This window comes from Ascidia mentula, chromosome 7, assembly GCF_947561715.1.
Source record: "Ascidia mentula chromosome 7, kaAscMent1.1, whole genome shotgun sequence".
In the NCBI taxonomy this organism is placed as follows: domain Eukaryota; kingdom Metazoa; phylum Chordata; class Ascidiacea; order Phlebobranchia; family Ascidiidae; genus Ascidia; species Ascidia mentula.
This window is the reverse complement of record NC_138572.1, coordinates 9,569,987-9,585,542: the sequence shown is the minus strand read 5'-3', so window position 1 is coordinate 9,585,542 and position 15,556 is coordinate 9,569,987. Positions and strand designations below refer to the sequence as shown.

Sequence of the window (15,556 nt, the reverse complement as noted above, 5' to 3'; positions counted from 1 at the left end):
GAAGTAACGTTCAACGAAATGACCGTGAAGAACGAGTTGGGGTTATTTGAAAGTTTGTGGAAGATTTAAAAAAATCACATACTTGCGGTTTCGCTGCCGCAAAAGAAGGTGAAACTAAAAATTTCAATATTTCTCAAACGTCATAACTTCCTTCACGGTGAATGTGGAAACTCCAAGATTGAATCAATCTGTGCGTTCTGTGGTACAGTGACGTAATACAGTCTTTGGGAAAGTTTGTGTCCACGCACTAGCAAATATATCGAGGCAAAATCGAGACGAATGCACCGTTTCCTTAACCGACTCCGATGTTTTGATTGGCACGAGATTGCAAAGAAACTTATAACAATGCATCGCGCGCATGGCATGACATGACTCATTGGCCAAATGGTATTTGAAATAAGCCCTAGTAAGGTGATGAGTTTACTATTGGGTGAGAGTGCAGCAAAGGACCAACTTTGCAAAGCCTACTGTAGTTTCTGCAAGGTCGTTATGTTGGCTTTAAAAGTTCTTTGCTTTGTTCTTTGCTTTTTGGCATTTATCAACACTGGAGCCTCATGGTAAGATTGTTTTTTATTTCTTAAATTTGTAATTTAATGGAAATTCTCTTAATGTGCAAGTGTGCAAACTTTGAAAAGGAAAGCCAAAACTAGAATGCTGTTAATCATATTCTAAGTAAACGTTTCGAACTCATACTGGGTTCATCATCAGTACTACTACAATGAACTGGTTGCAGAAAAGCGTCGGGTGTGCAAACTCTCTTTTTAATTTGAAAATTTGCACCATCGTTAATAAAAAAATTAATGAATTGTTTAAAACAAAAATACCGTTACAATGTTCCATAGATAACATACACAACAGTAGTGATGCTACAAACGAAGTTACGACAAACTATTTTTTTTAAATTAGGCTTACGCCTTAAACATTAAAGTTAGACACTTATCTAGAAGGCTATGTTTACATATCGAGCTCCCTCGTGAGTTCGGTTTATTTTTTATTGTAAGTCGATTTTTTGCATCTGATTTAAAAATATGATTTGTTTGCCTGTTCTCCCACAACCTCGAGCGCTTGGTGCTTGATGTTACCATACCAGACCAAATGTTGTTTGGTGGCAATTTATTGACTATGTTAGCTGTTCATATTTGGCCATTGTATCATGAGGTTGGGGTAAGTTTGCGGATGGGCTGCTCTACTGAGGTATATTCTACTGAGGTATAACTCCTTAGGTTCTTGAATTTCTATGTACAACATCCGTTGCATTAATATTTAAACGATGTCCAAGCTACGGTTTATTCTATTAAAATTGTGAATTATCTTCCTTCACACTTTCTTGCACTCTGGCACTGCAAAATCATTCACTTCTGTTTATCAGTTTTTTTTCACATAATGTGACCATCAAAAGTTTTTGTTTAGTTACAAAGTCGTAAAAGAAACATTTGATCGCAAAAAGAAATTTGATGGATGAATCATTCACGTTTAAATCCAAAATTTTATTCATATTATTTGTGCATTGTTTTAGGATGTATACGTACATGGGCAAAAACAAATCATGTTTTGGTGTTGTAAGCTGGACTTCCCTAAAACCGTTTCATTAGCGTTAAAGTATTTCGCATAGCAAGGCAGGATCGCTTTGAACCTAATGATCAAAATACGAGATCTGAGATCGCCAAATATAAAGGGACTGCGCAGAGGGTCGGGCCTGTCTAGTATGGCAGTAGTTCTGTATTGTCTGATTGCGGTGTTGGAGATCCCCTACGTACGTGATGGTCGCCTGGCAAGTTGTGCGCTTGCTCATGCAGCGTCATTCGTTTGGAGTTGTGGTCGTGTGTGGTCCTTTGATGTGCGAGTAAGTGTTTTGAGGGAGCAATGGCATTACAATGCCGCATGTGGGACAACGCCACAACTGGAAGCTGCTTTGATAAGACACTTTATCTTAAATGATGCCCTAGAGACTTATCCACGTGGTATTTACGACCACACTGCCTTTCTCTCACAATATCGCATATCACGTGACTTCCAGTTTATAAGGTAATGCTTTCGCCTTTCTGACCATTCTATTCTATTCTATTTGATTCTGTCAATAACCTATAATTTGAATTATTCTGTATCAGCCGAGAGCACAGGTGAATAGAATATTCAGTGGCAACTAGCAAACCGCTCGACCGACCTTCATTGAGACTCATTGCGCTAGCATCAAGCTGATCCAGCAGAACGTAATTAGCGTAAATAAACGGGTGTTTGTTTCTGATATATGCATCACACTGAATCACATGAATTTGTAGTTGATTACATTTTTTATTGTTGTGCGGAGTGAGGTTTATGATGTTTTTGCAAAAGAGAACTACAAACTTCAGCAAAAACTCTATGTACGATTGCAGGTTATTTGAATGTAATAGCAGGGACTGCCTATGGATCTGGGCAAGCTGCTCACGAGCTTGTGGAGGTGGAACGCAATCTCCAAGAATAACTCGGAGTAGAGGAGAGTGCGGTTACTGCAGATTGCCAAGCTCGAGATCGTGCAACACCCAGTGTTGTAGAGGTAATGAAATAAAGAACAGGTTTCTCCTCTGGTTAAGTTTGTTTTAAATTTATGAAACTCATTGATGCGACTACAAAACCATATTGCTGTATTGATACTTTCGCCAATAAGTTATAGCGACACAGATATTAGCAGACCATTGTGCGCACTGCTTCGACCTGTTAATTCACATCAGTGAAACTGGTGACTGACAACAGTCTTATCGGCTAACTAGCCAGAGAGAAATTATTCCACTTTGCGGTGACTTTGCACTGGGTGTCGTTCCGTTAGGTACTAAACTAGGTACGAACGACCGGAGACGAATCACAGCAGAACACACTACGGCCAAGCAACTGCTTGGGAACCAATAGTGTTGTCGGTTTGGTATCAAAAACATCATTGGCTCATTGCTTGCACCTGATATAAAGTAGTTGTGAAAATGATAGTTATAGTATAGACTCCTATTGGAAGTTAGTAGTACTGCTTGACAACATATGTACATTGAATTGTACCGCAATGAAATTTTATTCCACCTCTTTATTTATAGAGATCGCATTTCGACTATTAATATCACGGATGTTTCAGTGAACTGCCATTGGGGATCATGGAGGAGTTGGGGAGGATGCTCTACGAGCTGTGGAAGTGGAATCAGGACACGGACCCGGGTACACAGTCCGAGTGCTAGTTGCGGAGGCCGACAGTGCTCTGGGAGCTCAACTACGTCGCAGACTTGCAACACAACATGTTGTCCGGTGAACTGCACCTGGGGACCATGGGGGAGTTACGGATCATGTTCCGCCAATTGTGGCGGAGGAACACAGTCTAGATCTCGCTCTAAAACAAGATCTCATGCTTGCGGAGGTTCTTGCCCTGGATCTTCGTCTTCGTCTCGCTCGTGTAATACTCACCCCTGTCCTGTAAATTGCCTTTGGGGTTCATGGGGTAAGTTCGGTAATTGTTCAGCAATTTGTGGTGGTGGAACGCAGAGGAGATCAAGGGTTGTCGCCGTAAGTGCTAGGAACGGAGGTGCATCTTGCTCTGGGTCGCCAACGTTATTCCAAACTTGTAACTCTCAGCCTTGTCCTATCGATTGTCGTTGGAGTTCGTGGGGTGAATACGGGACATGTTCTGTCTCTTGCGGAGGAGGAACACAGGTGAGGTCAAGAAACATCTCTGTAAGTTCCAGGCATGGAGGAGTAACTTGTTTCGGCTTGTCGACATCCGTACGAGGTTGTAGCACCCACCCCTGTCCAATACACTGCATCTGGGGAGCGTGGAGCGAATTTGGAAAATGTTCTGTGAGTTGTGGCGGTGGAAATGAGATGAAAACAAGATCGGTGCAAGTAAAGGAACAACATGGTGGCTCAACATGTGCGGGCGAGACATCCTTTAACCAATCCTGCAACACTCGGCCTTGTCCTATAGATTGTTTATGGGGAGAATGGAGCAATTACGGCAAATGCTCTGTAAGTTGTGGTCGGGGAGCTCAAACAAAACTTAGGAACATTGCTCGATTCCCAAGGTATGGGGGTTTAAATTGCACAGGAACAACCGAGGAGTCGCAAAGATGCAACACCCATTGTTGCCCGGTTAACTGCCAGTGGGGACAGTGGAGCAAATTTAACGATTGTCCTGTTGAATGTGGTAATGGTACACAGTTTCGCAATCGACAGGTTTTGGTTGCAGCTAATTGTGGTGGTGAAGCATGTATGGGCGAAGATACCTCGTCACAATTCTGTAACACTCACTGCTGTCCCATCGATTGTCAATGGGGAGAGTGGAGCTACTTCGGCGAGTGTTCTGTCCCATGCGGTGGAGGCAAAAAACATCGTCAACGCCAAATTTCCATGGAGCTCGCGTGTGGGGGAAAATCCTGCAATGGTTCTGATATTGACTCAACACCGTGTAACACACACCCATGTCCTGTGGATTGTGTCTGGGGTAACTGGGGTGTGTGGGGTAACTGCAATGTTACCTGCGGTGGTGGATCTAGGTTAAGATCAAGAAAGGTTGACCTAAAACCTCAGTATGGGGGATTCGAATGTGAAGGCCATTCAGATGAGTCAGAGTAAGTATTTATTTAATCGAAATGCAAGAAGTTTTTGTCATATTTCTAAGTGGGAAGGTGGTGATTTGCCAACAACATAATATAATTTCGTGTTGGCACCAGATATCACTAAACATGTTTCTTTCCCAGTCGCTAAATTCCCCGTTCCTAATTCGCTAAATCTAGTAAAGTTCATTGCTCATTGCTTCTTTCTACAACTATAAACAATTATTTGCAGAATCTGCAATCAAAATTGTTGCCCAGTCGACTGTGTCTGGACCAATTGGAGTGTTTGGACAATGCCCAAAACGTGCGAAAACGGTTGGTTGTGCTTCGGTGTGCTTCCTAGTATCTACTAAAAATATACCTAATAAAATATTTTGTTTAAAGGAACACAATCAAGGTTTAGAAATGTCAGCGTGACGCAAACTTGCGGTGGTTCTCCTTGCAATGGCAGCTTCACGGAAGAAAGAACGTGCAATGATGTTTGCTGTCCTGCAGATTGTGTGTGGGGCCAATGGTTAGCTTGGGGAGAGTAAGTAATGGTTTTGGTTGTTGTACCATCTAATTGATACCATAATGATTCGTTTTTCCCCGAAGCCTAAGTTTGACACAGCATTGTTACATAGGATGTATAAAATAACTGTAATGAAGTTGAAGTTATGCTAAAAACTGGATGATAATTTGTCCAGATGCAGCAAAACTTGCGGCACTGGCTTGAAGGTACGGGAAAGAGATATTCACTTGAACATGACTTGCAACGGAGAGGATTGCATTGGTGATAACTTGGAGGAAAGAGAATGCAACTCTCAGTGTTGCCTAGGTATGCTGTCTCGGAATATTTAAATGGCAGTTCAGAATCTCGTGCTAAATGCTTAGCAATTAGATTTGTTCACTCTTGTTTTAAAGATATGACCAATGACGTGATACGATTTTCTGTGTTATGCCGTATAATCTAAAAGTGTTTCCCTCAGAAAAACATTGCAACAATTCTTTGAGTACGATTTTCTTTTAAAAACCTTGTGTGATTGACTAGTCCGATTATTGTAACTTAATTAACCACCTCGCTTTAAAAAATCTGCTGGGCAAATTTTTGTTTAGTCGATTGCATTGTATCGGATTGGGAAAACTGGAGCGTTTGTCCACAAACATGTGGTGTGACGAACAACAAAGTCAGGAACAGATCAGTGATCACTAATAACACGTGTGGAGGGGAGAAGTCAGTCAGTCAGTCAGTCAGTTTATTTCCGCGAATTAAAATAAAATAAAGTAATGTGCATATTTTGTGTACAGCGGGTGATGCTGACTATAGGACACAAAAATCCTTTATCAACCGCCAGCACCACTGATTTCTAGGAAGCAGATATTACGCTAGTTTCAAAAGAAAACAAACACAATAATTCCAAAATGAGGCACAGAAAAAAATTACAAGAATAAATTGCAAAAAAATAAAGAAAGCATCATAATTGCTGAATAAAGCACAGTAATTTAGAAAAAAAAACAAAAAAAAAAAAAAAAAAAAAAAAAAAAACAAAGCACAAATAATTGCATTGGCGAATCGTTGTGAAAACTCACTTTGCGAAAAAGAAATCATCAGTTTAAGTTTAAAATACAGCCTGAAGCGAAAGTAATTTTCTTATCCAGTATAATCAAATAATTAGCAGTTGATGTAAAGTAGAGTTGGAGGCAACGAGTACAACAAGGCAATAATGAAGTAAACAAAGTAAATAGTCCCTAAAGCATGAATTTCGTAATCAAAACAAAAACAAGTTGAAACAAGACCACGTGGAAATTACAGGAAATGAGGTTGTATAACAATGTGTGGTAAGGCATCCCTGGCCAACAATGAAATAACCCCTCTTTTAAAACTATGTAAGCTGTACTTTTTAATTTGTTCTGGTAGGTGATTCCAAACAATAACTGAAAAATAATTTAATGATTTTTGACAGGTGGTTGTTCGCACACTGGGGAGGTGTAGAGCTGTTGCTGTGGCGAAACGTGTGTTGTGGTGATGGACTTGTTTGATACGCAAATATTTTTCATTAAAAACTGACGGCAAGGTATGGTTGAAATATTTAAAGGCAAACATAGAGATTTCTAAGATGTGCATTTTTTTAAGAGGCAATATGTTGAGTTGGTGAAACAAGGGCCCAAGATGTGCTCTGTAAGGGCTGTTTGACATTATTTTTATGATTCTATTTTGTTGGGATAAAACTGGTTGTAAGTATGTGGAGGGTGCAAAACCCCAAATTCGCAGTCCGTAAAGCAAATGAGGATGAACTAAAGTGAAATAAACTGTACGAAGCGTTGATTTATTTACATAATTTTTCAGCTTTGTCATAGCTCCTGCAGACTGTGCCAACTTTTTTGCAACTTTTGTTGTATGATTTTGCCATGTTAGATTATTATCTATTGTTATACCAAGATACTGCACATTGGATATTTGTGTGAGAGGACTCCCATTTACAAGCACCTGAACAGTTGACCAGTTGTAATTCTTGTTTTTTGTGAAAATCACGAATTTTGTTTTTTTACAGTTTAATGATAATTTATTAGCACAAAGCCATTGGTGTATGCGGTTCATTTGTAAATTAGCTTCTTGGCTTAATTTTACTGGGTCTGAGTTTGATAACCAAAGACAGGTGTCATCAGCGAATATGGTTGAGTGCATGGAGGTGACGTCAGGTATTTCATTGATGTAAATAATGAAAAGCAATGGCCCCAGGATGCTGCCTTGAGGAATTCCATATAATACATCTTTTAATGTGGATTGCTCCGAGTTTATTGTGGTATATTGACTGCGGCCCTGTAGGTAGTTTTTGAAGAAATGAAACACCTTACCTCGAAAACCATAGCTTTGCATTTTTAGTAACAGTTTTGAGTGATCTACGGTGTCGAATGCCTTTGCGAGGTCTAGAAAAACTGCCAGGGAGTGCTGCCGTTGATCAAGTGCTGAAGTGATGTGATTGTGAAACTCTGTCAATGCTGTTATTGTTGAATGTTTTGATCGGAATCCATGTTGATGACAGGTAATTAAATTAAATTTTTCCAAGTATTTGACCATTCTGGTGTGTATGATTTTTTCAAATATTTTTGCAAATACTGGTTGCAATGATATTGGCCTGTAGTTATTTATATCATCCTTATTTCCACCTTTATGAAGTGGTATAACTTTGGATATTTTTAGGCATTTAGGAAAGCAGGATGTTTCAAGACAGTGATTGAACAAAGAACATAAGGTGGGTGCTAACTGTTCAGCAGCAATCTTTACAAGCTGAACTGGTATATCATGTACACCAGTGGCTTTGGTTGTTTTGAGACAGGAAATGGCCCACACAATTTCATTTATATCAATATCATAAAATACGAAGGAATTTCTAATTTGTTTCAGGTATGATATCGAGGAGTTATCAGAGTCAGGGATTTGTTGGGCCATTGTTTCACCAATTGTTGCAAAATGATGGTTTAGTGCTTCACTTATTTGATGTGGATCTGTGATTTTGTTGCCATCTATTTGAAGTTCTTTGATATTGGAGGTGTGTTTGTTTGATTTGCACACTATTTGATTGATTAGTGACCATGTTCGTTTTGAGTCATGAATATGTTTTACAAATTCACGATGATAGTATAGTTTTTTGCTAAGTTGGATTTGTTTTTTTATGTCTTTGCAACATTTTTTATATAATTCACTGGAAATATTGTTATTCATCTCAATTTTGTATTTATAAAGCTTATGTTTCTTTCTTATAAGTTTTAATATATTTTTGGTGATCCAGGGTTTGTCTCTCCGCATTTGTTGTGAACGTGATAATAATTTGTATGGTGCATGAGTATTTATGATATTTTGGAATGTTGTAATGAAGTTGTACATATTTTGATCCGCATTTAAATTTGTGTTTAATTGATGTTGAGACTGTGAAATTTCTTCTAAATATTCATCAATTTGAAAATTTAAGTATTGCCTGCATTGTATGTGAGGGATATGGTGATGTACAGTTTTATTTTTGGCAATTAAAAAGCAGGGAAGATGGTCTGATATATCAAAGTATAAAATTCCTGGAACAATGTTATCAGTAGTATTGTTGGTGTAAATGTTGTCAATAGTTGTTTGTGTAGTGTGAGTAATGCGTGTCGGCTTATTTATTGATATTTTTAGACCAAAACTACTTACCATGTTTTTGTATTGTTGAACTGCAGCACTGTTTTGTTTGCTTACGTCAATGTTGAAATCACCCAATATATAAACCTCACTTTTTGTTTTATGGATTTGAAAAAGCACATTTTCAAAGAAATTTAAGAAGTCATCTAACTGTGGACCAGGATGCCTATAAACTACACCAAAGATGGCATTTACTTTGTTGGACAATTTTACTTTAACCCAAATTTGTTCACCTATCATGTTATCAAAGAGTTCACCAGTGATTTTGTGGTAATTTAGGGACTGTTTTACAAATATACCCACACCACCAGCTCTGGTTTGTGAGTTACAATAAAGAAAATCATATCCTTGTAATGATATACTATCACAGTTTTTGCTGTTTAGCTTTGTTTCAGAAATTCCTATAATTTCAGGACACATATCACAAAGACGCAAGAAGTCTGTTATTTTTGAAAGGTTTTTGGTTAGGCTCCTCACATTCATGTGTATCATGCACAACTTTGATTTGACACTTTGATAAAGTTTTAACAATTCACATGTAGTGTAGTAACTTGCAGTTTCGATGTTATCACTCATCTTCTATGTGAGGCAACAAAATATGATTTATGCGTTTTTTTTATTCGTGGAGTTGAAATTCAATGTTATTAGATTCCAAATCAGCAAATGAGTTTATGGCCATAACCTTACTTGTTTCCGACTTGCGAAGTAGAACTGCTCCATTCCTTGTCCAAATGTACTTGAAATCGTTTTTCTTTTTGTGTTGTAGGCAAATACTGAAGATCTTTCTGTTTTCTCTTGTGAGACTCTCATTTATGAATACCTTTTGTGAATTGGAGCCTGTCATGTTGGAGCTACGGAGCTTTGATTTATTGAAGTAGACCTGATCACGAGTTTTCCTGGAGATGAACTTCACGATAATTGGTGGGGCTTGTTTGACTGGAACACTAGATGGTCTCATTGCAATCCTGTGTGAGATACTAATATCGTTTCTTTGTATTGCAACTCCCACTTTCTTGGCAACTGCAATTACTATTTCATCTGTGCTTTCTTCGTCTGTGACAGGTATTCCTCTAATTTCAATACAATCTCTTCTACTGTATTGTTCAAGATTATTTATGTCACTTTTTTGCTTTTCCACTTCTTTTTGAAGTTTTGTAGATATTTCTTTCAGTTCCATGTTTTCTTTTTGAAGTTCTTTGATTTCTTGTGATGTTGTTTCCATTCTTTTTTCTATCATTTCATATTTTTTCGCCAAATACTCTTGACTGTGCTTTATGTCTTCAAGTTCATTTAGCACAGTGTTTAATTTCAATGAATTACTTTCCTTGTATTCCGTAAATTGTGTGATGAGAATATCAAGTTTGTTGTTTATTGTTGAACTTGCTGTCATTTTTTTCGGTGTATGTGGCATTTTGTGTAACATTTAAACACATATAATTATGCAACTCTAGCTTCCTGAAACTTATTCAAATAGAAGAAGTGTCCGACCCTGCAGGAAGTTGAGAGTTGTGAAGTGATTTGTTACAATGGAGCCATTGCGAATGCTACAGGTTGTTTATGTCAACCAGGGTGGAGGGGTCTGTGTTGTAACAAAGGTAAATTATTTAATCTAGGCATTGAGCCAACTGGCAAAATACATCTTCGAGGGTTTGAATACAAAAATATATCTGAAAATAGAATTTTGCAATGATTTGTAACTAATACCATGGAGCAAACAAACATGTTCGGTCATTGCAATGAAGAGTGCTGAAGAATAGGGCATACATTTGGCTAAATAAAGGCTAGTGGATCAATGCAATCGTGCAATTGACAGAATTGCTTTGGCAGACGTTGACGAATGCAGCCATCCAGGAAGTAGTTCATGCCCAACCAGCTCAATCTGCACCAACACAAATGGAAGTTACCGCTGCAATTGCGAGCCTGGATATACGAAAAACAACAACTTGGAATGTGAAAGTAGGATTTTGGCTTGTGTTCCAATACTTTAAAGGAAGGGTCTAAACCTATATTGAACTTATATAAAACAACAAGTCTTTTTACAGTTTGTTGTTTGGTTTCTTAGAAATTTAGAGCGTTGTTTGTGCTATGCGCGATAAATAAAATGACATTTTTTTGTAAGCTACAAAGTGGTTTATTAAGGTTTTGCTAGTTGACATTAGTTAACATTTAATCATCCGCTTCTGGTTTAAGATATTAAGAAAAAGAAAGAACCGTCATCGTCTGGCGGAACCAGAATTGAAATGTTGGCGCTTTACGTGCTTTCAGGAAGCGCGGCGGTCCTACTGCTCGTATTTGTTGCAGTGAAGGTAAAAAAGCATTTTTAATTCAGCAGAATGATTGTGCGGATTTCTTTAAGAGTTAATTGATTTACGTAAATTAAATATTGGGTAAATCACAAGGATTAAATCTTAACTTTAGAGTTACATATTTTACCAAATTTCTATTGATGAAATCTTGCATATATATAGTTGCCAAATGTTGTAATTTTGTAGGCCAGAGTAATTTAGTGCTTTTAATCAATATATTGTATAAGGTGTACAAAAGATGGGCAAATTCAAAGACCGAAAGGTTGACAAATCCGCCTCACGATGAAGACAACGCGATAAAGCCGGACGAAATTAATGACAAAGATCTTTAACGTCAGACTGTGACACTTTTGACATTGAAATATGACCACACATGTGTTATTTGCAAATAAAGCTTTGGAATATTTTTCGTCTATTTCGTCGTCGGGAAATGTAAACCACAGAATTCTAGAAGTAACTCAGGCACAAAGCTTGAAAGTCAACATCCTGGAAATTTTTCTTTGTGAAAAAGGTGGCTCATCAGGCACCCAGCTAGACCAAGTGGTGTTCGAAAATTTTTTGGCAAGTCGGAGTAGAAGTATATGAGCAACAGTAATGCTAAATTTCAAAGCAGTTTACGTTTACATTTGCTTTCCGTCCATATTCAAGGATTTTCATGGTATGTCTTTCATCGTTTGAAATCGTTGATTAAAAACTTTAATCAAAGTTTGACAAGTTTTTAAATTACTATTTAGACTTGCACTTCAAACGTTAAAAATGGCAAGATATTTAGAAAGCTATCACTCGTTTAAAACTATAAAGTAAAATTCGATGCAATAAACCTAGGACGCTATATAAAGGACTGTGGTTCCTTAATTTGGCCAGAATTTAGTTCTGTACTGAGCATTGTCTTCCCACCTGCAACACCAACCTATATCAGGATCATAAATTAAAATAATCTTAAACGTTTTGTTTTATATTATTTACGGAATATGTTGCTAACACAAATTTAACAAAACACCAAACCATGAGCATTTCATCAACTATTACAGGTGGCGTCAAACTTCTGGGATATGAGACAAAACAAGGGGATTTGAAAAGTGGCAAACACTGTGGCCTACGTTGCAAGCGATAGTTATCAATATATATAATGATTAATATTCTACACGTAGTGTGGACGTAATGACTATACTCAGCATTTGTTGAACTATTTTGTTAAGCAATGCAATCCTATGTAGGTTTATCGTTGTCTAGAAGTCTGTTATACATTTGTGTTCCTGTCGAAAGTGTTTGGAGCTCTTGGAATAGTTGGGGACAATGCTCCAAGACCTGTGGATGGGGAACACAGACATGGAGCCGTATTAGAACCCGATCCTTTTCTTGCGGAGGCAGATATTGCACTGAATCTTGAGATTCGTCGCAAAGCTGTAAAACGAGCTGCTTTCCAGTCGACTGTGTGGCGTACTTCGTTCATCGTTGGAGCATGCTCATTAAGTTGCGGCGGAGAACACAGCTATGACATCGAATGAAACTGCCATAGGAATCCTGTAGGGGCTATTGTTTTAGCTTTCCATGTTCCTATTATTCGTGCAATACGCGCCCGTTTTCTATAGAGTTTGGTAGTTGTCCAGCAACCTGTGGTGGAGGAAAGAAATGGAGAACAGGAATGTGGATGTCAAAACTGCATCCAAAATTGCCAAAAATGCCAAAAAAGTTGCAAATTTAATATGTGAGGTAGATGTGGTTTAGATCGAGTTGTTGATGCCACAATGACCCATCCAAACAAATTCTTTGTGTGCTCATGGGTTTCTTTTACGACTTGAGAAGTAAATGGATGACTTTGAATTGCCGCTTTTTGTAACCAAAAATAATAAACAATTTAACCTCAGCTTGGACATCGCCCAAATATAAATGCAACAGATCTTGTACATAGAAATTCAACAACCTGAGCAGTTGGAAAGTACCTCAGCAGAGCAGTCCAACCGCAAGCCCACCTCACCCTCATGACAATGACCAAAAAGTAACAAAGCATCTAATAACAGGAAACATTCGTTCTAATGTGGTCACAGAAATCACCTAAACTTGTGGAAATCCAAGCGCTCGAGGTTGTGGGAGAAAATCTGTCAGACATATCATATTTTATGCTCTGATGCAAAATTGCCGACATATTGTCAAAAATAAACCGACCGCATGAAGGAGCTATAGCTCTATGGATATGTAAAAGAACATTAACATCGGTTAAGTGCACGACCCATATACGTAGAAAAAAACCTGATCGGGATTTGGGGCCAGGATATCCTGGGTCTCTGTACGATGAGAAAAATTTATATTATGTCCGCTTTTTTCTACTCAACAAACTTTTCTAAACTGCGAAGCCTCAAAAACCAAAGCACACTTGGACGTTGGTTTGCGAACTTTAGGGCATTTTTTTGGCAAACTCGCACTAAACAGTTGTCATTGTTTTTCGGAAAAAAGTTCATAGTTCCAAAGCAGCGAACTATGTTTCAACTTTTCTCGGGCAACCAACATTTTCGTAGATAAAAAAATTCTCCGCAAAAATTTTTACATTTCCAGCATATTCATCACCGAGTTTAACCTCATCACAATGAATCACGATTAAAATTGTGTCACGGCAATATATGAACTGTGAAATGAGAGAGCTAAAATTTTGTTACGATCAGTTGGATGCTCATAAAATATCAATCTTCCGAGAATTAGACCACAGCCTGCGCAGAGTTCAAGTTTGTCAAATGACTTAATAGGTTTTTATAAACTAAAATCGATAGATTGATAATGGCACGCTTCATTAAAATGTATTAATATATGATAAATCATATAAGATGCAATGATGAAAAAAAAACTAGGGTCTTTCCGGGTTGTGATTTAACGGCCAGACTTCACCAAACCCTTCTCTAGCATTAGGTCAAGTAAGTCAGGCGGAAGTTCTGAAAAGAAAATCGTGAGTTTACCCAACAAGGAAACACTGAGATTGTTTACAGTCGAATCGAAACAATGTTAAGTTCTGTTGTTTATGTTGCCATAGTGTGTTCTGCTGTTATTCGTCTCCGGAAGATCCCACTTAGTTTGGTACCTAACGTAACCATGTCCACTGCAAAGTCACCACAAAGTGAAATAGTCTGGTCAGTTAACGACAAGACTGTTGTCAGTCACCAGCTGCACTGATGTGAACTGATACGTCGTGACAGTGCGTTGAACGGACTGCAGCTAATATCTGTATCGCTGCAACTTATTGGCGAAAGTACCAACACAACAACATGGTTTTGTAGTCGCATCGATTAGTTTCAAAAGTTTAAAATAAACTTAATCTTATTTTCTACTCAACAGCAAACAAGGAGAAACAAGCTCTTTATTTCATTACCTGGACAACTTTGTTTGTTGCATGATCTCGGGCTCGGCAAGTTGCACGAACCGCACCGTCCCAAACTCCGAGTTATTTTTGGATATTGCCATCCACCTCCACAAGGTCGTGAGCAGCTTGTCCACCTCCATAGGCAGGGATTGGTATTACATTCCGGCATTTTTCCACTAGCGTACCTGCAAATGAACATTTTGTTGAAATTTGCATTTTTATTTGAAGACAAAATTAGATGTACAGAAACATCACTAACCTCACTCCGTACAACTACAAAATTACGTAATTGAGTTCGATATTTATGCCAGTAACAATCAAACTTTCTTCATCCGGTTTATTTACGCTAATTATAGGCGGCTTTAGGAGAGTACAACTTATAAAACCCAAAGATGATTTTTATTTGCTATACGTATTAAAATAATCTGCAAATAATATCAATACAATTTTGGAAGTACTTACCATACCGATGTCCCGTGAATAATTGCAAGCAAACATAGGCAAACGCAAAGAGTTCTCAACATAACTTTTGCTGCTTGTAATTTGTGGAAAGTTTTGCTCAAAAACATGAACTAACCATCAACTTGTCCGCGTTAGTTTTTAAAGAGTTTAAACATTGAGTCACAATTTCTTCGAATCTTCTTTGTCAAAGAAAAAAGACGGAATTTGAGTTATGAATTGCAACTCAAGCCAAACCATATGACTCATCTGTGGAAACAGCGACGCGTTGAATTTTTCTGGCAACATGTCACGAACCAAGTTCTACACAAGTCACGATCCAAGTTCTACACAAAATTCTGGATGTTATTTAATTGAATGCAACCACATTTTGGGGAATTTTACCCCTTTTGTTACATAATATGTTTGGGAGTTTGTTGATATTTAATTTGCTCCGCTTTGTGAAGGTAGGAAGTGGTTTGGATCCACTTGTTGATGCCATCAATGATCCATTCTTAAAAATTATTTGTGTGGTCAAATGTATCTTTTCCGACTTGGGAACTTAAGTTACGAAAATAAAGTGCATATCGTTGCTACAAGACGCTGAGGAAGTCTCGCCGGATGGTGGACGAAACGTCGGTTACAGTAGCAATAATAACGTTATTTTTTTCACATAAGGCGGCAAACTGACGTCATCCATTAAATCACAAGAAATTTCTTCTTTTTCGGTTTTGCTTTGGCC

At 38.0% G+C, this 15,556-nt stretch overlaps 3 protein-coding genes and 3 long non-coding RNA genes across 6 annotated transcripts; 4 read left to right on the top strand and 2 right to left on the bottom strand.

The window, feature by feature from the left end:
• The first annotated feature begins 384 nt into the window (after nucleotides 1-384).
• Nucleotides 385-5,918, top strand: LOC145909516 (coadhesin-like). The gene is made up of 8 exons (XM_082996904.1): nucleotides 385-557; nucleotides 2,376-2,536; nucleotides 3,101-4,583; nucleotides 4,801-4,883; nucleotides 4,953-5,097; nucleotides 5,255-5,385; nucleotides 5,664-5,797; nucleotides 5,856-5,918. The coding sequence occupies exons 1-8, from the start codon at nucleotides 385-387 to the stop codon at nucleotides 5,916-5,918; spliced, it is 2,373 nt and encodes a 790-aa protein (XP_082853030.1).
• Nucleotides 5,919-6,125: 207 nt separating this feature from the next.
• Nucleotides 6,126-6,819, top strand: LOC145908015 (uncharacterized). Its single transcript, XR_014402912.1, has 3 exons — nucleotides 6,126-6,368; nucleotides 6,512-6,622; nucleotides 6,682-6,819. It is a non-coding gene; the product is annotated as an uncharacterized LOC145908015 (long non-coding RNA).
• Nucleotides 6,820-7,232: 413 nt separating this feature from the next.
• On the top strand, nucleotides 7,233-8,016 carry LOC145908016 (uncharacterized). The gene is made up of 4 exons (XR_014402913.1): nucleotides 7,233-7,374; nucleotides 7,432-7,591; nucleotides 7,750-7,801; nucleotides 7,954-8,016. It is a non-coding gene; the product is annotated as an uncharacterized LOC145908016 (long non-coding RNA).
• A 1,321-nt stretch (nucleotides 8,017-9,337) lies between these two features.
• On the bottom strand, nucleotides 9,338-9,958 carry LOC145909515 (uncharacterized). Its single transcript, XM_082996903.1, has one exon. It carries the CDS (start codon nucleotides 9,956-9,958, stop codon nucleotides 9,338-9,340), a length of 621 nt encoding a protein of 206 aa, XP_082853029.1.
• A 37-nt stretch (nucleotides 9,959-9,995) lies between these two features.
• On the top strand, nucleotides 9,996-11,359 carry LOC145909514 (vitamin K-dependent protein S-like). The gene is made up of 5 exons (XM_082996902.1): nucleotides 9,996-10,055; nucleotides 10,196-10,316; nucleotides 10,549-10,677; nucleotides 10,912-11,027; nucleotides 11,255-11,359. The coding sequence occupies exons 1-5, from the start codon at nucleotides 9,996-9,998 to the stop codon at nucleotides 11,357-11,359; spliced, it is 531 nt and encodes a 176-aa protein (XP_082853028.1).
• A 2,221-nt stretch (nucleotides 11,360-13,580) lies between these two features.
• On the bottom strand, nucleotides 13,581-14,967 carry LOC145908017 (uncharacterized). The gene is made up of 3 exons (XR_014402914.1): nucleotides 14,839-14,967; nucleotides 14,386-14,561; nucleotides 13,581-13,951 (listed from the first exon to the last, which is right to left on the bottom strand). It is a non-coding gene; the product is annotated as an uncharacterized LOC145908017 (long non-coding RNA).
• Nucleotides 14,968-15,556: the final 589 nt, after the last annotated feature.